Here is a 25,209-nt window from a genome sequence, read left to right on the forward strand (position 1 = left end):
GACAACATAATGCCTTCAGAATTTTTATAATTAATAAAAATAAAATTTTATGGAAAATGCATTTCTTAATGACATGGATGAAGCTGTTTCCCCCCCCCCCAATTCGTTTATGTATCCATAATTTAATATTACTTATTCCTAGAAAAAACATTCAGCATTAATTCTATTCTGACTTTTATTTTTAAAAATAGTACTGAAAAACCTAATTCACATAAATAAACTGGGAATAGAAAGAGTTTTGCTATAGTGTCATTCATTACTTTGAATGCTTTCGGTGTTATATTTCAAAAATCAGAGTGCTATCAGAAATTATAGTCAGTTCTCTATATGCTAACAACTCAGTCTTCTACCTTCACTGTTGGTGAAAGCCAAGAAGTGGATGCCACGTGACTTGTGAAAGGATTTGCTGCCCAATCATTAGAGTCTGTTAAATACAGTATTTAAAATTGTACTTTTGTTTGGTGTCCCAGAGGTTTTTATACCTCTGGGGAGTGTGCCTTAGTGAGATTTGGGGTGGGTTGGATATGTGGTTTTTCATGTAAAAGAGGAAGTGGGAAAGGAGAATCGTCTTGACCACAGCCGCATTTTCAAGCAGATCAGGTCTAGGAAATAGTACTGGAAATTGATTCTCTTAAACTCTGCCCATGTGCTGTTGAGCAGGGCCCTGGCTTGTATGTGCCCTGCTTGAGGAAAAGAAGAGCTGTAGAACCAGAGATACCGCTGTAGCTTTTCACGTTAGACTTTGAACTTTCTGCCTCCAGGATGGTTCGTATCATGAAGATGTGGGCTATGGTGTTAGTGAGGGCCTCAAGTCCAAAGCCTTGTCTTTGGAGAAGGCAAGGAAGGAGGCAGTGACAGATGGGCTGAAGCGAGCGCTGAGGTAAGCCAAAAGGGTTGGAGCCAAATCCGCTTCATTTCAGTGCCTGTTTCAAAGCAGTTTTGATTTTTTGGGGAAAAGGCAATATATTCACATTGTCCAAAAATCAAAATACTTAAGCCTCACTCCCTGTCTGTCTTGCTTTCCTACTCTCTCTCCTATTTTCCTAGTGCTGCTTTATGCTTAAGTCTCCGCCTTGGGGAATAAGTGGTAGATTACTGTGTTCTCTGTTCTGTGCTTGGTCTTGCACTCGCTTCTCCTCTACCCAGTAATGTATTTGGGGACCTTTCCACATGAGTACACAGATAGCGTCTTCATTCTCTTTAACACAGCTAAACACTCCTTCATTGTGTATATGTCATTTAACTTAGTTACGGAGAGCAGGGTTATTAACCTTTCTGGGTCATAGATGCCTTTGAGATTTGAAGTGAATTGGATCATCAGAAAAGTACATGTATAAACATGCACTAAAAATTTGCAGTACCATGGCCTGTAAGGGAGTGGGTATATCCCAAGTAAAGACCTTTAGTTATGGAGGATTGAGCCCCTGTGTGTGTGGCCCATTATTGGGGAATGGGAGCAGTCCAGGGGGATGGGGAGGGGGGGCGGAGATCTCTGCTCTGAAATTTGCATCCATGTCAGGAGGTAGCTAGTGGGGTTTTGTGAATGGTTTCTGAGTCTTCATATTCATTGCCTCATTGAGGACAGGGATTAGTGACTGTTATGGCCACTGCTGTAGTTTCACAACATAACACTGTGCAGGGACATGGCAGATGCTCAATAACCACTTTTAAAGGCATATTAGGGCCCATTTTCTCTGCTGCCCTTGAGAAGCAGCTTGCACAGAGTTGTAACTCTATTCTCTGATATTTACATATAACAGTTCTCAACCCTGTTTCCCTTTTTATTTCTTACCCTTAGAAGCTTTGGGAATGCACTTGGAAATTGTATTCTGGACAAAGACTATCTGAGGTCACTAAATAAGCTTCCACGCCAGGTATGTTAGAAATGGATGAATGGAATGTATTGCAGTAAAGACATAACTGATTCTCTTTTGTCATGGGTTGAGTATTTGGGGACGAAGAGAGAAGTGAAGACTCAGCGATTTAGAGGGTGTGGAATATGTATTTCAGACTTCTTTGACTGACTATCAGAACTTGCAGGAATTAATCACCTATTTCACAGCTGAAGAAATTGAAGGCTAGAAAATTTGTTATTTCTCTTACACATAGAGAACTGTGGTTGGCAGTGGACTGTGAGACCTTAAAGGAGCACATAGCCCTCAGCTGCACCAGTGTTATTTCTTAGAAACCTCAGAGCCTCCCCTGTTTAACCTCCTTGCTTTTCCTTAGTTTTGGAGTCTTTCAGGTTTAGATCTCCCTTGTTTCTGTCAATGCCTATCCCATGGTCTGAGCCTTTGCCTTTGGAGAATGGTGTCTGGAGTGTTCCTGTTGCCTGGCGGAGTGTGGCTGTCCCTCTGTGGTATTCTCTGGGGTCCCTGCACTGCCCCACCTGGGGCACCATTCCCTCTCTTGTACTTGAGGGATTCTTTTTCTTGTGGAGCCCCTAATAGAGGTGTGTGTCAATTACCATCTGTCAAAAGTCCATTTATTTCCTTTCTAAAAAATCCTTTTTATACATTATTGCATATACTCAGTTTGCTAATATTTTGTTACGGATTTTTGCATCTATGTTTACAACAGATATTAGTCATAGTTTTTTTCCTTTTTTTATTATGGTAAAAAACATATGCTAAAATTTACCTTTTTAAGTGTACAGTTCAGTAGTGAAACAGATCTCTAGAACTTTTTAATCTTGTAATACTGACACTCGGTAACCATAAAAAATTCCCCCTTCCCCCCTCCTTCCAGCCTCTTGTAACCACCATTCTACTCTTTGTTTCTATGAATTTGACTTTAGATGCCTCATATAAGTGGAAACATACAGTTTTTGTTCTCTTGTGACTGGTTTATTTCATTTAGCATAATGACCTCAAGGTGCATCTATGTGGTAGCTTATGTCAGAATTTCCTTCCCTTTAAAGGCTGAATAATATTCCATTGTATGTATATAGTATCATATTTTTGGGTTGCTTCTATCTCTTGGCTGTTGCTAATAGTGCTGTTATGAAAATGGGTGTGCAAATACCTCATCAGGACTCTGCTTTCAATTATTTTGGATACATATCCAGAAGCGGGGTTGCTGGTTCCTTTGGTATTTGTAGTTTTGAGGAATTTCCATTCTGTTTTCTGTTATGGCAGCGCCATTTTGCATTTCAACCAAAAGTGCACAAGGGTTGCAATTTCTCCACATTCTCGCCAACACTTGCTATTTTCTATTTTTTTGTTTTGTTTTGATAGCAGCCTTCCTAATGGGTATGAGGTGATATCTTATTGTGGTTTCGATTTGCATTTCTCTGATGATTAGTGATGTTGAGCATCTTTTCATATGCTTGTTGGCCATTTGGATATGATCTTTGGGGAAGTATCTATTCAAGTTCCCTAACCATTTTTAATTGGGCTATTTGATTTTTTTGTTGTTGAGTTGTAGTTCTTTATATATTCTGGATATTAACCCCTTATCAGAGATGCAATTGCAAATTTTTTTCTATTCCATAGGTTACCTTTTAAGTTTTCTAGTTTGATGTAGTCCTATTTGTATAGTTTTGCTTTTGTTGTTCATGTTTTTTGGTGTCATGTCCAAGAAATCATTGCCAAATCCAATATCATGAAGTTTTCCCCTATGTTTTCTTTTATGAGTTTTAGATTTTGGGGTCTTAAGTTTAAATGTTAAATCTGTCTTGAATTTATTTATTTTACTTTTATTAGCATTTATTTTATGCTGAATTTACTCCCTGGCCACAAATTTTTGTTTCTTCAGGAAAACCTTTTTTTCTGTGCAACCACTTCTTCTGGTTTTGGAACCATCTGCTCTTTTTTAGGAAGGATCATCTAGTGTGCCCGTGAGCTGTGTAAGTTCTGTGCCACATCTTGGAAGTTTAGTTCACCCGGATGTGCTCAATGACCAGAGAGTCTACATCTAAACCCTTAAGGTCAGCATTACTCTCTGTATTTTTAAGCATGTACAGCAAAAATTCAGCACTCATTTTGGGCCAGTGACCCTGTGTCCAGCCCCACTGTTTGGCCTAGGCACACCTACCAACTCCACCAAATGTTCAGATCATGGGATAGGCATCGATAGAAACAAGGGTATCTAAACCTGCTTCTGTAAAGTGGCATCCTCAGATACTTGGTGGCTTTTCAGATATGCATATCCTGGATGGCCTGGGCAGTTTCATGAGTGTTCTTAAAGTGAACATGAAGATTTGAACATCTCAATTTGCATGATTTTAAGGGGTTTGCTGGGTCAAGTGAATAGTGAACCATTTTCAGAGGTCACCTCAGGTTGCTGAGAGGGAGAGGTAGAATTTATTTTTGTATGTGATGTAAGATACAGGTCTAACTTCATTCTTATGCATGTGGATTTCCAGTTTACCCAGCATCATTTGTGGGGTTTTTAGGAACTAAAAAAGAAATTTGTTTATTGAGGGCATACAAGCAATATAAAAATCAAAAGCTTATCTGGCTTTCATTGGCTTTTCTTTCTCTTGTTGAGTGGGGGTGGGATTTTATTTGTACATTTTTTAAGGGTCCTGATCTGCTCATGAAATCCTCATACAGGGAGAAGCTATGGGGGGTACATATTCCTTAGGCGACCCATTGGGAGAACTCTTATCAGGGAGGAATTAAGTGCTCGGTGCTGCCTACTTGCTTCACGTGTACTACAAAATAGTCATTGCATGCAATGGTGAGCCCCGCAATTAGCGAAAAGGAGCTCTGGAAGCCCACTCGGCCGTCTCGGCATTGGTCCAGGTTCTTCGTTATTTTGTCTATGGCCGGAGGGTCTTTTTGATTTTCCAAAAATCTGGGGAACTCCTTTTCCATAGCACTCTCAGGTTCTCCTTTGTTAAGTAGCCTTTATCCCCAGCAAACTTATGAAACGTGAACGTCATGGTTCCCATGGCGTGTTCCATTTGAGATGGCATTTTGGTGAGGTCTTGGCTGGAGGTGCGGCGGGAACGTTCAGCCCCCAGCATCATTTGTTGAAGAGACTCTCCGTTCCCCACTGAGTGGTCTTGGCATGCTTGTTGAGGACCATTTGATCATATATGCAAGGGTTTATTTCCATTGGGTTCTCTGTTTTTTCCATTGGTCTATATGTCTGACTTTATGGCAGTATCATACTATTTTGATTACTATAGATTTATAATGTGTTTTGAAATGAAGTGGTGTGAGTCCTCGAACTTTGTTATTCTTTTTTTCTCTCTCTTTTTTAATTGATTTCAGGGAGAGAGAAAGGGAGAGGGATGGTGCGATCAAGAGCGAGAGAGAGAGAGAGAGAGACATCAGTGTGAGAGAGAAACATCAGTAGTCTGCCTCCTGCACACACACCCTGACCAGGAATTGAGCCCATAGCCTGGGCATGTGCCCTGACCGGGACTGAACCAGCGAACTTTTGGTTTATGGAATGACGCTCAATCAGCTGAGCCACGCCAGCCAGGGCTTTGTTCTTTTTCAAATTTACTTTTGCTATTTAAGGTCCCTTGAGATTTTGTATGAATTTTAGGGTGAATTTTTTATTTATGCAAAAAATGCTATTAAAATTTTGATAGGGACTGTGTTGAATCTGTAGATCACTTTGGTAATATGGACATCTCTTTTTTAAAAATAAACTTTAAATTTCATTATTTTTAATTTTTATTTTTTTAAAAATATATCTTTATTGATTTAAGAGAGAAGAAGGGAGAGGGAGAGAGAGAGAGATAGAAACATCAATGATGAGAGAGTCATCACTGATTGGCTCCCTCCTGCACGCCCCCTACTGGGGATGGAGCCCACAACCCAGGCATGTGCCCTGACGGGGAACTGAACCTTGATCTCCTGGATCCTAGGTTGATGCTCAACTGCTGAGCCATGCGCGGCCAGGCTAAACTTTAAATTTTAGAATAGCATTTGCTTTACAGAAAAATTGCAAAGCTAGTACAGAGTTCCTGTATACCCCACACCAGTTTCCCCTATTTTAAACATTTTAGAGCAGTACACTACACTTGTCACACTAATGATGTAATATCGATCTGTTATTATTATTGTTACTTTTAAAGACTTTTTTACAATTAATTAATTTTTTTAAATCCTCACCCAAAGGTCTTTTTTCCATTGCTTTTTCAGAGAGAATGGAAGGGAGAAACATCAATGTGAAAGAGACACATCGATTGGTTGCCTCCCAAGGCCCCCTCGACCGGGGCTGAGGATGGAGCCTGCAACCAAGGTATGTGTCCTTGGCCGGAATCGAACCAGGGACCTTTCAGTCCATGGGCTGACGCGCTAACCACTGAGCCAAACCAACCAGGGCTAATCTGTTATTATTAACTAAAGTTCATACTGTATGCAGATTTCCTTAGTTTTGTCTGTCCCAGAAGACTACCCTGCTGACTACATTACACTCTTGTCATGTCTCCTCAGGTTCCTCTTAGACTTGCCTTGATTGGATGACTTTGATAGTTTTGAGAAGTGCTAGAAGTATTTTGTAGAAAGTCCCTCAGTAGGGTTTGTCTGATGTTTTTCTCATGATTGGACTGGGGTTATGGTGTTTTGGGAGGAAGGCCATTGAGGTAAAGTGCCATTGTTATCACATTAAGGGTACATACTGTCAACATGACTTACCACATTTGATGTTGACCTTGGTTACCTGGCTGAGGGAGTGATTTTCAGGTTTCTCCACTATACACTCACTGATTTCATCCCCTGTTCGATTGTTCTCTTAGGAGGGAAGTCACTATGTGAGACCACACACAGCGGTGGGGAGTTAACTTCACCTCCTTGAAGGGGAATAGCCACACAAATTATTTGGAATTCTTCTACACAGGAGATTTGTCTCTTCTCTACCATTTTATTTAAGTAGTTAACTATATCAGTATGGACTCATGGGAATTTATTTTATACTTTGAGTTCTAATTCCATATTGTGTTATTTTGTTACTCAGATTGGTCTAGCTTTGCAGCTAATTTAGTTAACTATTTGACATTCTCCTGTAGTGTTTTTTCAGCACTTTTGTATTTTCTGACCCTAAAAGATGCTTCAGTTCTGTCAGTTTTGCTCAGTAGTTAGAGTGTCCACCTGCAGACTGAAGGGTCCTGGGTTTGATTCAGGCAAAGGGCACGTGCCTTGGTTGCAGGCTTGTTCCCTGGCCTGGTCGGGGCACGTGCAGGAGGCAACCAATCAATGTGCCCCTCCCACATGGATATTTCTCTCTCCCCCCCTTCCACTCTCTCTGTAAAGCAATGGAAAAAATCCTCAGCTGAGGATAAAAACAAAAAAAAGATACTTCAGGCTAATCTTGTAAATTCCCTTCCCCAGCTCTGGAACCTGTTATTTCTCATGGAGCCTTGGTTTCTTTTGTTGGAGAATGATACTTATTTAATTCATTAAAATTTTCTTTGATTTTTCAGTTATAGTTGACATTTAATATATTAGTTTTAGGTGTACAGCATAGTGATTAGACATTATATAACTTATGAAGTGATCCCCTGATAAGTCTAGTACCCCCCTGACAATATACATCAATATTACAATATTATTGACTATATTCCCTAAACTGTACTTTATATCCCTGTGACTATTTTGTAATTGCCAATTTGTACTTCTTAATCTCTTCTCTTTTTTTTTTACCAGTCCTCTTCCCATGTGGTAACCATCACTTTGTTCTTTGTATCTGTGACTTTGTTTCTATTCTGTTTGTTCATTTATTTTGTTTTATAGATTTCACATACAAGTGAAATCATGATATTTGACTTTCTCTGTCTGAGTTATTTCATTTAGTACAATACCCTCTAGGTCCTCTATGTTGTCGCAAATGGCAAAGTTTCTTTCCTTTTTTTTAAAAAATACATCTTTATTGATTTCAGAGAGAGGAAGGGAGAGGGAGAGAGATAGATAGAAACATCAATGATGAGAGAGTCATTGATCCACTGCCTCCTGTACAGCCATGACTGGGGATCCAGCCTGCAACCCGGGCATGTGCCCCAACTGGAAATCGAACCGCAGTCTCCTAGATCCTAGGTCGATGTTCAACCACTGAGCCATGCCCGGCTGGGCTCTTTTTTTTTTATGGCTGAAAAATATTTTATTATATATATGTACCACATCTTTTTTTTATTGTTGACATTATCACATATGTCCCCATTGCCCCCCTTCCCACTTTCTCCCAGTCCCCAACACCCTCTTCTCTATTAAACCATGCTTTATCCAATTGTCTATGGATGGCCACTTAGGCTGCTTCCATATCTTGACTATTGTAAATAATGCTGCAAAGAACGTAGGGATGCATTAATATCTTTGCAACATAGTGTTTTGGATTTCTTTGGATAAATACTCAGAGGTAGGATTGCTGGGTCATATAGTAATTCTATTTTTAACTTTTTGAGGAGTCTCCATACAGTTTTTCATGGTGTCTGCACCAATTTACAATCCCATCAAGAGTGCACAAGGGTTTCTTTTTCTCCACATCCTCCCCAACACTTGTTGTTTGTTGATTTGTTGATGGTAGCCATTCCAGTAGGTGTGAGGTGGTATCTCATTGTGGTTTTAATTTGTATTTCTCTGATGATTAGTGACAGTTGAGCATCTTTTCATATGTCTATTGGCCATCTGTATGTCTTCTTTGGAAAAATATCTATTCAGTTCCTGTGCCCATTTTTAATTGGATTGTTTGTCTTTTTGGTATGAAGTTGTATGAGTTCTGTATGTTTTGGATATTAACCCCTTATCATATGTCATTGGCAAATTTCTTCTTCCGTTTAGTAGGTAGCCTTTTTGTTTTGTTGATGGTTTCCTTCGCTTTGCAAAAACCTTTTACTTTCGTGTAGTCCTATTTGTTTATGTTTTTTTTGTTTCCCTTGCCTGAGGATTCACCTGTGAAGACATCTGGTTCAGGACTTTTAGTTTTGGGGAGTTTTTTGATTACTGATTCTGTTTTTCAGTAGTTATCAGTCTGTTAAGATTTTTTTGTTTCTTATTGACTTAGTCTTGGAAGATTGTATGTTTCTAGGAATTTATCCATTTCTTTCAGATTGTCCAATTTGTTGGCATATAATTGTTTATAGTATTTTCCTATATGTTTTGTATTTCTGTGGTGTTGTCACTTCTCTTATTTCTTATTTTATTTATCTCTTTTTCTTTTCTTTTTAAAATATGTTTTTTACTGATTTCAGAGAGAGGAAGGGAGAGGGAGGGAGATAGAAACATCAATGATGAGAGAGAATCATTGATCAGCTGCCTCCCGCATGCCCCACACTCGGGATCCAGCCTGAAACCTGGGCATGTGCCCTGACTGGGAATTGAACCATGACCTCCTGGTTCATGGGTTGATGCTGAACCACTGAGCCACACCAGCAGGGCTCCTCTCTTTTTCTGATGAGTCTGGTTAAAGGTTTATCAGTTTTGTTTATCTTTGGTATTTGCCCTAGTCTGACTCATTTAGCTTAATGCCTTCAAGGCCTATTCATGTTATCACAAATGGCAAGATTTCCTTCTTGATGGTAAGTAATATTCCATTGTATGTATATGTATGTGTGTGTGTGTGTGTGTGTGTGCGTATCCCATTTTCTTTAACCATTCATCCATCAGGGGACACTTCCATTGCTTCCATGTCTTGGCTATTGTAAATAATGCTGCAGTCAACATGGGGGTGTGGATATCTTTTCAAGTTAGTGTTTTCATTTTCTTCAGATAAATACTCAGAAGTGAAATTGCTAGATCATATCATAGTTTATTTTTAATTTTTTTAAGAACCTCTGCACTCTTTTTCCTTAGTGGCAGAACCAATTTAAATTCCTACTAATGGTGTACAAGAATTCCCTTTTCTCTCCACATCCTTACCAATAGTTGTTATTGCTTGTCTTTTTGATAATAGCCATTTTTAACAGTGTGAGGAGATATCTCATTGTTGGTTTGATTTGCATTTCCCTTATGATTAGTGATATTGAGCACCTTCTTATGTACCTGTTGGCCATCTGTATATCTTCTTTGGAAGAATATTTATTCAGATCATCTGACATTTTAAAATCATATTGTTTGTTCTTTTGCTATTGAGTTCTGTGAGTTCTTTTTATATTTTTGGATTTTAACCCCTTATCAGGTATATCATTGCAAATATTTTCTCCCATCTGGTAGCTTGTGTTTTCATTTTGTTTATGGTTTCCTTTGCTGTGCAGAAGCTTTTTAGTTTCATGTAGTCCCACTTGTTTATTTTTTTCTTTTATTGCCTTTGCTTTTGTTGTCAAATCCAAACATCTATCACCAAGACTAATGCTAAACAGCTTATTGTGTATTTTCTTCTAGGATTATTTATGGTTTTGGGTCTTACATTCAAGTTTGTACTTTATTTTGAGTTAATTTTTGTGTATGGTGTTACTAGTGGTCCAATTTTATTCTGTTACATGTTGCTGTTCAGTTTTCCTAACACCAGTTTTTTGAAGAGACTGTCGTTTCCTCATTGTATAGTCTTGGTTCCTTGTTGTATATTAATTGACCATAGATTTGTTGTTTTTATTTCTGAGCTCTTATTCTATTCAATAGATTTATATGTCAGTTTTTCGTGTCAGTACCATACTGGTTTGGTATATAGCTTTGTAATATAGTTTGATATCAGGAAGCATGATGCCTTCAACTTTGTTCTTCTTTCTCAAGATTGCTTTGGCTATTTGGGGTCTTTTGTGGTTTCATAAAAATTTTAGGTTTGTTTGTTTTGTATCTGTGAAAAATGCCATTGGGATTTTGATAGGGATAGCACTGAATCTGTAGATTACTTTGGGTAATATGGACATTTTAACAATATTAATTGTTCCAATGCACGAGCATGGACTATATTTCCATTTATATGTGTTGTTATCAGTTTCTTTCATCAGTGGTTCATAGTTTTCAGTATACAGGTCTTTCACCTCCTTGGTAAGTTTATTCCTTGGTATTTTATTCTTGTTAATGCAGCTGTAAATGAGATTGTTTTCCTTATTTCCCTTTCTGATATTTTGTTACCAGTGTATTATCTTTGACTCTGACAGTTTGATTATAAGGTGTCTTAGTGGGAGTGTCTGGGTTTATCTTAGATATAGTTCTTTGAGTTTCTTAAATTTGAATATGTTTTCTTTCCTTAGATTAAGGAAAGATTTTCTTTCCTCATTAACCTCTCTGCCCCTTTCTTTTTCTCTTCTCCTTCTGAGACTCTTTTTTTTTTTTTTTGTTAATACTTACCTGAGGATATTTTTTCCATTGATTTTTAGAGAGAGTGGAAGGGAGGGAGAGGGGAGAGGGAGAGAGAGAAAAGGAGAAGGATAGAGAGAGAAACATCGATGTGAGAGAAACTCGACTGGTTGCCTCCTACATGCACCTTTATGGGGGCAGGGGATCGAACCTGCAACCCAGGCACATGCCCTTCACCGGGAATTGAACCCACGACCCTTCAGTGTGCAGGCCGATGCTCTAACCACTGAGCAACACCGGCCAGGGCTGAGACTCTTATAATACAAAGTGTGATAGTGTCCTTTCAGTCCCTTAAGCTCTCCTCACTTCTTTTTGCTTCTCTGCCTAGATGATTTCAAATGACCTTTCTTCACATTGGCTGATTCTTTATTCTGTCTGATCAAGTCTGCTATAGAACCTCTCTAGTGAGTTCTTCAACTTTGTTATTGTGCTTTTCAGCTCCAAAATTTGTCAGTTTCTTTTTTTATAGTTTTTCGTTGTTGATATTCTCATTTTGTTCATGCATCATTTCCCTGATGTTGTCTGTGTTCTCTTTTAGCTCATTGGGCATCTTTGACAGTTATTTTAAATTCTTTGTCAGGCAATTCTTAGCTCTGCATTTTTTAAGGTCAGTTTTTGGAGTTTTATTTTGTTCCTTTGATTGGGCCATTTTTCCCTGTTTCTTTATATGCCTTGTGATCTTTTATTGAGATTTGGGCATTTGAAAAAACAATCACTTATAGTCTTTATGGACTGGCTTTGTTAGGGTGGGGGAGACTTTCAGTAATCAGCCCAGGTAGAGGTTCTAGGATGTCTCAGATCTTTTATAATCTCTTTTTCCTTCTGGCATCTGACTGAAGAACTGCAGCTCTGATGTACTATGATGCTCACCTCTGTTTTTAGTGGCTTTCAAACTCTGATACCAGTCCCATTAACATTTTGAGTAAGGTGAGACAGAAACCAGTGCCTTGGGCAGCCCCCAAACAAGCCAGAGCATTGGACACACAGTCCACTCTTTGTTTCCATACTGAGGGAAGAGTCCAGTGTGGTAGGTTTTCTCCTGGTTGTACTGCTCTATGCTGGATAGGGGCAGGGGCACAGACAGGCATGCAAAATGTGAATTTCTTACTCCTTTTGCTGGAATCTTTTAAAAATTTTTCAATTACAGTTTACATTCAATATTATGCTCGTTTCAGATAAACATCATAGTGATTATTTATATAACTTATGAAGTAATCTCCCCAATAAGTCGGGTACTCACTTGGCACCATACATAGTTATTACAATATTATTGACTAGATTCCCTATTCTTTACTTTATATCCCCATGACTATTTTGTAACTGCCAATTTGTATTTCTTAATCTCTCTATCTTTTTCACCCAGCCCCCTAACTCCCTCTCCAATCTGGCAACCATCAGTTTATTCACTGTAACTACGAGGTTTTTTTGTTTGTTTGGTTTTAATTTTCCACATATAAGTGAAATCATATGGTATTTGTCTTTCTCTGTCTGACTTATTTCATTAGTATAATACCCTCTGGGTCCATCCATGTTGTTATAAATGGTAAGATTTTGCTCTTTTTTATGGCCAAATAATATTCCATTGTATATATGTACCATATCTTTATCCAATTGTCGACTTATGGATACTTAGGTTGCTTGTATATGAAATGTTCTTCTTTGTTATAGCCTTTGTTTTATAGTCTGTTTTGTCTTTTATAAGTATTGCTACACCACTTTTTGTTTAGTCTCCAGTTTACATGAAATACCTTTTTCCATCCCTTTATTTTCAGTCTGTGTGTATTTTTAGATCTGAAGTGCATCTCTTGTAGACAGCATATGTGGTCTTGTTTTCCTATTCATTCAACCATCTTTTGACTGAAGCATTTAGTCCATTTACATTTATGTAGGTATTGCCATTTTTTAATTCATATTTTTGATACTTTTTTCTTCTTATAGAAATCCCTTTAGCATTTCTTGTAACTCTGGTGATGAACTTTTTTAGCTTTTTCTTGTGTAGGAGCTGGAATCTTGTCTCAGTCGTACATTGGACTCAGTGCTATAGCTTCTAAACTGGTCATTGGAGTTCTCACAAAGGTATCCTAGTCTGTACATTGCTGTTAATTCAGTGTCTCTGAAGAGGGAGGAGGGCCTGGAGCTTCGTGGTCCACCATTTTGCTGACATCACTCTATTTCTTTTCTGCTCTTTTTTTTTTTAAATGACGTTCTTAAATGATGTACAAGATATACACAGAAAACTGCATAAACCATATGGTACAGCCTGATGAATTTTTAGAAGTGAACACATTTGCCTCCCCAGTAGGGAAACACAACACTACCAGTGACCCAGAATCCATCCCATTTCCCCCTCCCGTTCACTACCTTGACTTCGTCTTTTCAAAAGTAACTACTGTCCTAACTTTTCTCTGATTTCTAGCTTCATAGATTATTTTTTCCTGTGTGTTTTTTTAAAAATACGTTTTTATTGATTTTAGAGAGAGAGGAAGGGAGAGGGAGAGAGAGAAACATCAATGTGAAAGAGAAACATCAATTGGTTGCCTCCCACACACACCTGACTGTGGATCGAGCCCACAACCTGGGCATGTGCCCTGAAGGGGAATCAAACCAGGGACCTTTTGGTGCACAGAACGATGCTCAACCAGCTGAGCAACACTGCCACAGCTATTTTTTTTCCTGTTTTTGAACTTTATATAAATGGAATTGTATAGTTTGAGCCTTATAAAAATTGATTGAAGTATTAAAAAGTACATAGAGACATGTAGACAAGTGCACATATCATAAAAGTTTCAGCTTGATGAATTCTAAAACTATACACATGCATATAACCAGTGTCTGAATCAAGACAAAACATTTCCAGTATCCCAGAAGTCTCACTTGTGTCCCCCGCAGGCACTGCCCATCCCTCCCCTTCTCATCACTACCAAGGAAAGTCACACAACAAATATTAGTTTTGACTGTTTTGCATTTTTTGAAATCAAACAGGTTTGTGTCTGGCTTTTATTCAGCATGTTTATGAGGTTCATTCAGGTTGCATTTAGCCTTTTCATTGCTGTGTACTTTTCTATTGCATGAGTTTCCCACAGTTCTTTCCCATTCTGACTTTAATAGACCTTTGAGATTTTTGTAGCATTTTGTTGTTTTCAATAGGGCTGCTGTTAGCATTCTTGTATATGTCTTTTGGTGCACACACAGAGTCATTTATCTGGGGAACTACTGGGTCAGGCCAGAGGATAGGCATACACTTAGTTTTAGTAGAGTCTTCCAGTTTTTCAGGATGGTGTCCTAATTCACACTCCCACATTACAGTGTATCAGAGATCCAGTTGTTCCATATCCTTAATAGCACTTAGCATTGTCAGTCTTTTTAATTTTTTTCCAAGCTCATTTCTTATTTTTTCAAAATTTTTTTATTATGGTAAAATATATGTAACAGAATTTACCATCTTAACCATTTAAAGGTGTACAGTTCAGTAGTATTAGATACATTCATTACATTGTGCAATCATTGCCACCATCTATCTCTATAATTCTTTCTTTTTATAAAACTGAAACTATCATTAAGTAATAGCTCCTCATTCCCCGATCCTACAGCCGCTGGCAACCACCAGTCCACTTTCTGATTTTTTTTTTTTTAAATCCTCACCCGAGGATATTTTTTTCATTGCTTTTCAGAGAGTAGAAGGGAGAGAGAGAGACGTCAATGTGAATCGGTGTGAGAGAGACACATCGATTGGTTGCCTTTTGCTTGCGCCCTGACTAGGGCTGGGGTTCAAGCCTGCAACCAAGATACGTGCCCTTGGCTGGAATTGAACCTGAGACCCTTCAGTCCATGGGCCAATGCTCTAACCACTGAGCCAAATCGGCTGGGCGTCTGTCTGATTTTGACTACTCTGTGTGCCTCAGATAAATTGAATCATACATATTTGTCCTTTGTGACTGCCTGTTTTACTTAGCATAAGGTCCTCAACCCATGTTGTAGCATAAGCTCATTTCTTTTTAACCTATTCATTTACTTTCCCATTTAGATAAGAAATTTCACAGTATAATTTTCATTTTCAGGTTATCTTTATCAAAATGTAGTCAACCCAATCCCTAATTTTCAATTATTGTATCAGTATCCATATTATGAATTGGGAGAGAAGTTCTTCCAAGTGAAAGCTCTGGGTTTCTGTAGTGCTCATGGCTTGGAAATAAAACAATTTGCCCTGTGCCATGAAATACAGTCTTCTCTCATTTGGCCAGATGCAGGAACAACCCCACGTTTTTTCTTCCTGTCAGCTGAAGGACACTTAATGATGTCTTTAGTGTACCTGAGGTTTTTTCCGTGATGAGTGTTGTATTTGAAGGGGGCAGTTCTGGCAGAAAGGGCAGAGAAGGTGTAGGCCTCCTTTCACAAAGACTGTGATAATTTCCATTTTAAAAAAAAGGTAAAAAGCACCAGACATTCAGTTGCCAAGAAAAGATTAAAATTAGATTTTACAGATCATTTGCCCTAAATCAAAACTAAAATAAGGTTCCTTTTTATCAAAATTTCATTAATACTGACCAGTATAAAGTAGAAAATGAAACTCTTTTACTCCTCATGTTATTAAAGATATTACTTGAAGCGTTGGATCTTTTGTCGTAGCTTCTCAGGACCTAGGAGGCATGATGCATAGAGGATTGTCAAATGCTCTTTTCTAGGACTCTAGACCTTTAAGGCGGGGAAAAGAAGGGAAGAGAAGAGCAGTTGGAGAAAGTTATCCCTCCCTCCCCCTTCTTCCCTTATTAGTTGCCTCTTGAAGTGGATTTAACTAAAGCAAAGAGACAAGATTTTGAACCATCTGTGGAACAAGCGAGATACAGCAGCTGCCGACAGAACGTGGCTCTGGGACCCACAAAACCACAGGAGGTCACCTCCCCTAGCAGACCAAGCCACTCAGATGATCCCCACATTGTGATGCAGGGCAGTAAGGACAGCAGCTCCCGGTAAGGGCCTCAGTTCCTTGCTTTTCCTCTTCTGCCGTCTCATGGAGTCTATTATTTCCATTTCTTCCTCCAGAACCAGCAAGTTGGTTTGAGTGCCCCCTCGGGAGCTGTGTATTATTTATTCAGTTAACTCAGGAACTCACTCCCACCTTGTTGCTCTTCTGATGCAGAAGCCTGGCTTCCTCTGCTGCAGGGAGCGATGCCACTTACCAGCGGAAGCTCCGGCAGAAACAGTTGCAGCAGCAGTTCCGGGAGCAAATGGAGAAACAGCAGCAAGTTCAACAATCTGCTCCATCCGTTGAAAAGAATCAGGGTTTGTGAGGATGGGAGCAGAGGCCCCAGAGTACACTCTGTACCCCAGGGAAGGCTCGTTGACTGATTACCCTGATCCTCTGCAGCACAGTGTGGTTAGGTCCAAACCGGAGCTCAGTACACTTCCCTCAAGTTACACATGGGATAGATGAGTCCAAAAAGTTAAGATAGTGAAATCCTGCTGTGTATTTCCCCATTTCTAAAGACACTAATCTTATGGGGGTAGGGTGGAGGAAATGGGCCTTAACCAAACCTGGAACTAGCAAATTTCATGGTACAGAGGTTTTTTTTGCTTCAGTTACTTTGTCTCTGTGTGACAAAGCCTTTCTGAGCTGTCCTTGAATATAAGGCAAATCTGAGTTTGAAGGTAGTGGCAGCTTTTGACAATTATTTATCTGTGAACTTGTTTATTTCAGTCCAGATTCAGTGGGAATAGATAGAGGTTATTTTTGGAGTCTTTCCTAGAGAGTAGAAACAGGAAGGGCTAATCCCAAATCAGTTGGATTTTTGGCCAGCTTCCCCCTAAGATTATGAAGTTGATAGAGGATTTGCTTTCATTAATATCCCCTCAGCACTGAGGCTGAAATTAATGTAGGGGAAAAACAACACAACTTACTGTGCGAGGATGTTCTTACTAAGAATTATTCTGGATCTTTAGCTTCCAAACCATTGCTGAAGTCCCTGGGGGTGAAGGGTGGAGGAGAAAGTTTATTTTAAACCTCATACAGATCTGTAGGTAGGACTGGGACCTAGGAATCTTGAACTCTGCTACTGGCTGTGCCAGGAACCAGTATAACCCTAGGCAGCTTTGCACTTCTGAGGCTGCTCCCACTAACGACTGCGTTCTCCGGTCTCCCTGTGTGTGAACTAACTGTAGCAGAGCCACCGGCGCCTCCTGTGAAGCACAGCACTCCCGTAGCTGTTGGTGTGGAACCACTCACCGAGAAAGACTTCCCTGCAGGTCAGTCGGTGCTAAAGGGATGCTAAGTATTAATCAGGAAATACTTGTGAGATGCTTGCACGTTACTGTGCCGGATACCAGGGGTAGTTACAAATGCATTTTAAAAGAGGCATAAAAACCCTTTCTGTTCTGTAACCCCATGAAGCTTTAGGAAAAAGAGGACCCAGAGTGGACTGATGGTAGTTCTGACTGGTAGCACAAGTTCAGCTCCTCTACTGTCCTAACCTAACAGAAGCTTCAGTGTACTTTTAAGGGTTGGGGACAGGGAAATTCTAAAAACTACCACAGGGCACTCATGGCATGGGATTTCTTATGACCTGGTTTTCCAGTGCTTTGTGAGAACACTTCCTTGTTTGTTGATACATTTTCCTGTGATCTCTGTCCTTGCAGACAGTTTTGAAATGTGGGATATGACTCCAGATCTAGGAGACAGTGTTGCCAAGCACTTGTCTATACCAGAACCACAGCAGAGTGTTGCCACACCAGTCCTAAAGAACCAGATGGTGACCCGGAGCAGGACCCCACAAAGCCTTTGCCACCAGAACCCACAAGCAAAATCTGAAACTTGGCACCTCCACACTCCCAACGTTAACCAACACCTAACAGGTAGCAAAGTGATTTAGGAACAAAAGTTGGAGGGATAACCTGGGTTTAATTCTATGAATTTTAAAGGTGGAATGGCATGCCATTGAAAAAAGTTGGGCAGGTGACAGAGGAATAGCAGTGTAAGAAAATAGAAGGTAACTGGTTTGAGCCAGAGCTTTTTCTTTGGGGTCCTAGTGGGAAGCTTAAGCATAACTGCATTAAGAGTTTTTCCTGTGCAAAGTGGACCCATCATGATTACTGCAACTTGGTCTAGATTTAAAAGAGGGATGTCTTCTTCCTAACTATTTTCATTCTTAGGTTTTTAGTTTAAATTAGGATCATTAAATAATACAATTCAGAAATTACTAGCTGTGAGTTTATTTTAAAATCATGGCAGCTATATTTTAACCGCTTTTTTTTTATAGGAAGCTGTGATCCCTATAGGAAGAACCAGGACACGAAGAAAAGGAAACTGGATCCGTCTTAACAGAGGCTCAGGTCACGTCACCAGACTGTCATAGAGGGACTTTTAGAAAACTGTTTTTTGGCCATGAAATTGTTCATCATTCCTAGGGAATGAGCTTTATTTCCAAGGATTTACCTTGCTTCATTCTGAACTTTTCCAGAGGAATTGACTACTAGAGCCTACTGCAGATAAGACTGAGCAGCTGGAAAACAAGTAACTTTAAAAAAGCTTGTGGCACACTGCAGTAGGCTTTGGGGAGATTAAATACCGTTTCTTGGGCTTCTGAGGCTCTTCATTATTTATTCCTGTTATCTTAATAAAAACAGAACTTTTAGGAATCACCAGTGGCTGAAAGTAATATAAGCCATACCACTAAGCACCAACTTTTAACAACTACCTACATGAAATTACTGAGTATCTCTGCCTTCTTTCACAAGAGGGCTCCAAGTTCCAGTGCTGCCCACATGGGGACTGTGCATCACGCTGAGAACAAAGCCCGGAGTGGTGTTTTACTCCTGCGCATCATCCAGGCTGTGATCTCATCCATGATAATCTCGTTTAATTACGGAAACTGATCTAAGGCCAGAGAAAAGGCATTTCAAGAGCGCAAAATAAGTCCATTACTACTTGGTAACAAAATAAGAAATATAAGTAGCTGCTTATATTTCCCCATTTCAGATGTGATATAACCCCCTTAACATAAACTGTTTTTCCATCATGCTTAGATGTTTCGTAATTCTTTCCCTCAAGTAATGAGTTTGCCAGTTTACTTTTTAAGGTGCATTTTGTTTTGGGCTGTACCTTTCACCTTGAAGCCACGACTTTTATTCTTCTGCGTAACACCCATTTGTGGGAAGCTGGGAGCCTGAGGCGAGGAACTCAGAGAACAGAAGGCAGCCATCCACTTCTAGTCCTTGGGAAAGTGAAGAGGCAGTGGCTCCCTCAGATTCCCCTTTTACCTCACCTCTTGTGCAGACTTGGTCATATACCCGTCTTTTGATTTTGATGTCCTTACTATCAAAGGATAAATATCAGAATAAATATCTTTGTCTGCAGCATAACCTTAATTCAGGTCAGAATTGCCACTAGAAAAGGTTCTTGAAGTTAGGACTCCAGTTATAAACTGCACAGAAAACAGAGCTAATGAAATGATGAAAAAGGAATTGGCTGGAAATGAAACCCCACAACTCAACAAAAGCAAGTTTGGTTTATTTGAATGGTTTCATTAAATAAGTCTACAAAGGTTACAAACTGAAGCACGAAGCGCAATCTTACAAGAAGCGCCACACCCAGAGTTAGTGCAAAATGTACAATTAACGGCTGCGGAGAAACCCAAGGTTTGAATTGTTTATTCATTTTTTAAAACAGTACACATTGTTAAATAACGCAAGGAAAACATTTATAATTCAGAAAGGTTTTAATGTGAAAAAAGATACTCAAAGTGTACTATTAACACAAAAATAATTTAAACATTTCAGTAGCTAGTTCATTCTGCTAGGCTTGTTATTTCATCCACAGGAGGGAAAAAAATCAACAGTAAATAAAACCAGTTCTTACTTTTTTGTGAGTGAAGAGATCCTAAAATTATTAAACCAAAATAACAAACAATGTGCTGCATTTGGTTTGCTTGTTTCTCTAGCAGAAAGTATTGTTTCATTCATCATAGGTGGTCTGTTTCTCATTTACTTGGCCACCTTGTTTTATCCTTACTCTTAGCATCTCCCCAGGAATTATACGTGGAGAATGAATAAGTGAACGATTTTGAAGGAGGGCTTGGAACCCCTGCCCTTTTCATTTCTACCTTCCTAAGACCTTCAGCTTTCATTTGCATCTTTGGGGCCTAGGCTAACTTAAAGAAACAGTGCCCATGAAAGAACAACAGGATGGGAGAGCCAGCCAGGCTCTTCTTGTTGTGGTGATTCCTGGGATGTGCTGTTGAGGTGGGTAAGAGGTTGGAAATATGTCAATTTCCCAACTCAAGAGTCAAGACAGGAAGCACCCAAAAAATTGTAAGAATCCTAGCTTTCCCCTCATCTTCAGAGATAATAGAGACCCCAACATAGCCAATTAGGAGAGTATTTCCTGAAAGCTCTGAAAATAATAGAACTGCCCATTACAACTAGGCATAGCACTGAATAATACTGGTTGGTTGCAGTTATTACTTAAGGAGAGTATTTGTTAATATGAAATGTGAGAATATCAGCTGCAATTGCAGAAATAAAGGTGGCACAACAGATTATGATCCTGCAACCATCGGGACATTACACAGAAGAGCAGGAAGAATGAGCATCCTTTCCTACAGTGCCTAATTCAGACGTGGGTCCACTTTCCACAAAAATACAGTACCCCAAGCTGAGAAATGCTCGGCACATTTGCAACAAGAGGAAAGCAATCCAAACAGTTTTTCTTAGAGCAACTTTCTCCATCTGTGACACTTCACTATCACGTTTCCCAACTTCAAAATCGGCCCCTCCCGCTTCCCAAGTCCAGCCATTTCTTCTAGGTCTGTTCAAGCCCAGCTCAAATGAGTAAGGCTTATATGGCATCCACTGGCCAGGCATCACATACCTTCAAAACAAGTTTGTTGTCCCACTCTTTAGTCTTTTTCTTTCACTTATCACACACCACCTTTAATCTTTTAAATTGCCCAGTTTTGTTATAGCACCCCTTATCACTGTTCCTGAAACAGAACTTTCTGCTTTCAACCACTGATGTCAACTTAACTTCTCACCCCGCTCATCTTACACCTGCTCTAGACAAAATTGTTGAATGACTTAAATCACTCTCTCAATTTCCCTTTGGCATAACCCACTGCTGGGGTCACATGGACCTTAGATTTCCTTCCACATGCCCTTTGCTGATCTGGGGTCTGATGAGAAGTTGATGCTAATGGCAAAAGCAATAGAAGTCCAAGGCACTAAAATATCCAGCAAGCAATACTGGGAGAACAGAAGTATTCAAGTACGTAATTTATACAATTTTACATTCACATTTATTTATCTAATACAATGGAAATACAAAGAAAAAAGTTAAAGTGTCTCAATAAGTAAAGGACAGAGCTAGCTTTTTTCCCAACCTTTTAAACCTTTCATATTTTCATCTTAAAACTACTGTTGTCCAACAACATTTATATATCACAGTGTTTCCACATCAAAACTGATGGTAAAGTTACATGTCCGCAGGGAACTTTTTTCCTAATTGCTAACACTGCAGTCAAAGCTGCTAATATCATTTGCTTAAAGCACTAATGACCTATCATAAGAAAGGTTGAAACCTCAGTCTCCTGGTGTTTTTCACTGGGTTCTAAAGAGAATAAAAAGAAAAGAAAGGGAAAAGAGTGGGGGTTGGGTGGGGGAACAGGGTAGAAGAGAGCCCAATACTTTTTTTTGTCTCGTGGCTTAGATTCTTGAGGGAATAAGCGTCTTGGGGTGGGTACCAAAATTAAGAGCTCCACCCAGTTGAAAATACAGATGGGGTCTGGTTTTCCCTTAAGCCCTCTAAGAGCTTCCTGATAAAAGCCTTTCTCTTTCCTAGCCCTCACTGGGATACAGGTAAACAGGAAGCACAATTTGAAGCTGCCCCACCACAAGAAAGCTGCTCTTTCCTTCCTGTCCCACTCCAACGAAAGGTGAAGAGGGAGGAAGACTCTCCATTCTGAGGGCTCTAAGCAGTATTAAAAATGTTCCTTTCTGGCAAGAAATAATCAGTTAAATGCAGCACTAGTAGTTAGTACATAGGCTACTTCCCCTTCCCCCCCAACCACTCAGCACTCTCTTTCCTGCCCCCAAATCTACTCAGTTAATATCTCTAGGTCTGACTAAGTGGTCCGCAGGTTGGAACCTGGGGGGTTGCTGATGGATTTCTGCAAATTGCTGATGTTGAAATTCTGTAAGGAGGCAGTTCCCACAGGCTGGAACTGCCCAAGTGGCTGTGGTGCGGGGCCACTTGTCCCACTCCACTGAGTGCCAAAGGGAGGAGCTGGAAAACCGTACTGCTGTGGGGGACACATAGACTTGGTGAAGTGACCTAGAGAGGTAGCTGATGCTGCAGAGATGGGGGCAGAGCCACCCAGGTTTGAGGTCATGGAGATGCACAGTTGACCAGGTGCGGAGAACTTCCTTGCCATGCCCGGGCCCTGAAAACAAAACAACTCATTGTAACATGTGGTGTGGGCATAACATACCTGAATGTGAAACGGGCAGTACTAAAATGTAATTTTACAACTGAGACTGTTCAAATCTTACAAAACCTTTCATAATAATTATTAATGGCACTTCACATTTCCCAGTGGGTGAGAGTAACCATTCTGACTGTTACTGGCGGGGTGTCATGTGTGCGTGTATGTGTGGGCACGCAGTTCAGGGCAGAAAAGAGAAGAAAAAATTGAGTTAACCAATAGGAAGCAAAGGAGTCAGGGAAGGAAAAATAAAAGGGTACCTGGGTGATTTTTGCCTTGTTTTTCTAAGTGTTAAAATTAATGAGCTGCTAAAGAAGGTCACAGCCTGAAATGTCAAACAATAGTCCAGGTCATTCATATCATCTCCAACTCAGATGTGCTAAGTGACACTGACAGATTAGAAAAATGGCAAAAGGGGAAAACTTACCTCGTAATTCATATGTCCTTTGCTTCCTCTCCTGCCTGAAAGATTCATGGCATCTCGGGCCCAATTGTCCACCAACTTGTGCAGGTCATCTGTGAATGTGCCCTTCCTGCTGGCAGTCATGGCAGGAGGCTGAGCTTGGGCGGCCTGGCTGTTCACTGTTCCCCCAACAGTGTTTGTGCTGCTGGTCCCTAGAGTTAGAAGAAGCAACAGAATATAACCATTACATGGTGTTTGGGTTACAATTTAATGAACAGGAAAAGCTTCACAGAATGATGAATGGCAAGCCACAGAATGGGGAGAGGATGGATTGGGAAGCCATGCAAGAAAGGAAGATTCCAAGGTCTTATTTAGCCAAATGTTTTGCCACAACAGGGTAATGAAACCAGATTCTCTTCAGGAGCTGCAGGTTAAGCTAAAGAACTCAGGACGATGGTCGGCCCAGAGGGCAGGGACTTCTTTCAGCCCATTCACATAGAATCTCAGGGTATTGAAACTTACTGCCAGTGATCGTTTCCAGCATCGCACTGCTGAGGGAAGTGTGGTATGGTCAAGGAGGCTAGCTGCTCTAGAGTGTTGCAGAACACAGGGCAAAACAAGATGATTTCTTGAGCACTGGTCAAGTAGGAGTTACAGAAATGCAGAGAGAGGTATGTGGCCCAGGAAAAGACAGGGTTCCCAAACCATGTGACACTGCCAGAATCTTTAGCCATTCTTTACTAGAAAGAGGTGGTAAAAGAAACACATGCTCTGTTCAAAGAGAACTTTTTTACCTAGACCCATAAACCCAAATTTGTAAACATAAACCTGGGAGGAATGAAGGCTTCAACCTCTTGCAATTTCCTGAGTGAAGAACCAAGATTACTTGTGAGGAAGGTTTACTGTGTGCCTGAATCTTTCATCTCCAGGAGAGCATGCTTTTCCTGAAGATGACCTGTTTCAACTGGTTCAAGGATTCTCAGCCCTTCCACCCCACACCCCACCAGAAGAGCAAGCACTCTCATGTGGAAGCAACGGGAACATTCAGCTGAGGTAGGGGTGCAAGAGGGAGGAGGAAGCTTCGCAGTAGGATGAAGGAATTCTATTTCTATGGTTTAATGAGAAAGAAAGGAGTCTGTGTCCTGCCTGATTTGGGCTCTGCTGGAGGGCACACTGAAGATTTATGCGAAGAGGCGAGTTTTAGGGAAGAGGGAGAGAAGAGTCATGGTCTTGTTTGTTTACCCTCACCCCACCTTCTTACCAGATTTCACATTTGCTGCAGAATAAATAAAAGCTACTAAGTAAGCTGTGAGCCACTAGGTCTTAACATATCCCAGTAGTGGTGGGGGCTAAATAGATGCAGACATTTTCCTGCTTTCAAGGTCAAAGCAGCACCAGAGCACAGCAGCACACCTGAAGCAACTCTGCCATAGAGAAGCCCTTTAGGATCCATTGCTGGCCAAGTTTATACCACAGAACCCAGGGGATGGCACACAAGCATGTCTGCACTCGGGAAACAGCTAAGTCGGAGGTGAAGCTGCAGGGGAAGGTCACATGCTTCTTACTACCAAGGCAAGACTTGGAACTACTGCAGTGTGTGCTAGCTCCCTTCTCAGTGCCCACGGGAGCCCAGGGGACTGCTCTTGCACATACAGTGTAAAGGGAAGAGCAAGTTCCCCTATGGCACAGGAAACAGCCTTCCTCTAGCCAGAGCGAGACAGTGGTGGAATGGGAGGCAGAGGCAGAGAGGATGGCAGTCATGATGGTGAAATCCAGAAGGCAAGCCGTACCACATGCATGAGGACTACCATCCCGTTTGAATGATTATTGCCTGGTGAGCTTGATGGCAAGTGAGACAAACAAAAACCAGAAACTATCCCAAGTGAGCAGAGCTGTCAAAGCCAAATACGAGAAGCTCTGTCAAGGTGAACACGGCTTACTCACAAAGCTCATGCTGGGAGTCCCACCTCTTGAGTCTCATGCTTGTCACCTTTCATGCTGTGAGGCCCCTTTATAACCAAATCTCATTTCTCATTTTAATCTATATTGCACAATACTGGATTCTGACAGTGAGGTTTATACCCTGAGGGAGAGTCAACCATACAGCTGACCTTATTCTGGCTTCTGAAAAAAGGCTTTCCCATTA

The 25,209-nt window shown here is 40.4% G+C and overlaps 2 protein-coding genes and 1 pseudogene across 24 annotated transcripts in view; 1 reads left to right on the top strand and 2 right to left on the bottom strand.

The window, feature by feature from the left end:
- The window catches only part of RAD52 (RAD52 DNA repair protein), a 31,981-nt gene extending 12,774 nt beyond the window's left edge, over window positions 1-19,207 (top strand). For all 4 annotated transcript variants that reach the window (XM_016224850.2, XM_016224851.2, XM_016224849.2 and 1 more), the window contains 7 exons: window positions 762-880; window positions 1,799-1,874; window positions 15,963-16,159; window positions 16,330-16,472; window positions 17,349-17,432; window positions 17,823-18,038; window positions 18,443-19,207. In XM_016224850.2, coding sequence (XP_016080336.2) covers window positions 762-880; window positions 1,799-1,874; window positions 15,963-16,159; window positions 16,330-16,472; window positions 17,349-17,432; window positions 17,823-18,038; window positions 18,443-18,504 — 897 coding nt within the window. In that variant the 3' untranslated portion in view covers window positions 18,505-19,207. The remainder of the gene's footprint in view (window positions 1-761; window positions 881-1,798; window positions 1,875-15,962; window positions 16,160-16,329; window positions 16,473-17,348; window positions 17,433-17,822; window positions 18,039-18,442) is intronic.
- LOC148093771 (protein S100-A10 pseudogene) lies at window positions 4,611-4,921 on the bottom strand (annotated as a pseudogene).
- Window positions 19,208-19,671: 464 nt separating the features above from the next.
- Window positions 19,672-25,209, bottom strand: part of WNK1 (WNK lysine deficient protein kinase 1) — a 145,833-nt gene continuing 140,295 nt past the window's right edge. For all 20 annotated transcript variants that reach the window (XM_016224847.2, XM_016224843.2, XM_087814468.1 and 17 more), the window contains 2 exons: window positions 23,088-23,275; window positions 19,672-22,618 (listed from right to left, as the gene is read on the bottom strand). In XM_016224847.2, the coding sequence (XP_016080333.2) occupies window positions 22,301-22,618; window positions 23,088-23,275 (506 nt within the window). In that variant the 3' untranslated portion in view covers window positions 19,672-22,300. The remainder of the gene's footprint in view (window positions 22,619-23,087; window positions 23,276-25,209) is intronic.

Source organism: Miniopterus natalensis, chromosome 2, assembly GCF_054644295.1.
Source record: "Miniopterus natalensis isolate mMinNat1 chromosome 2, mMinNat1.hap1, whole genome shotgun sequence".
Lineage (NCBI taxonomy): Eukaryota > Metazoa > Chordata > Mammalia > Chiroptera > Miniopteridae > Miniopterus > Miniopterus natalensis.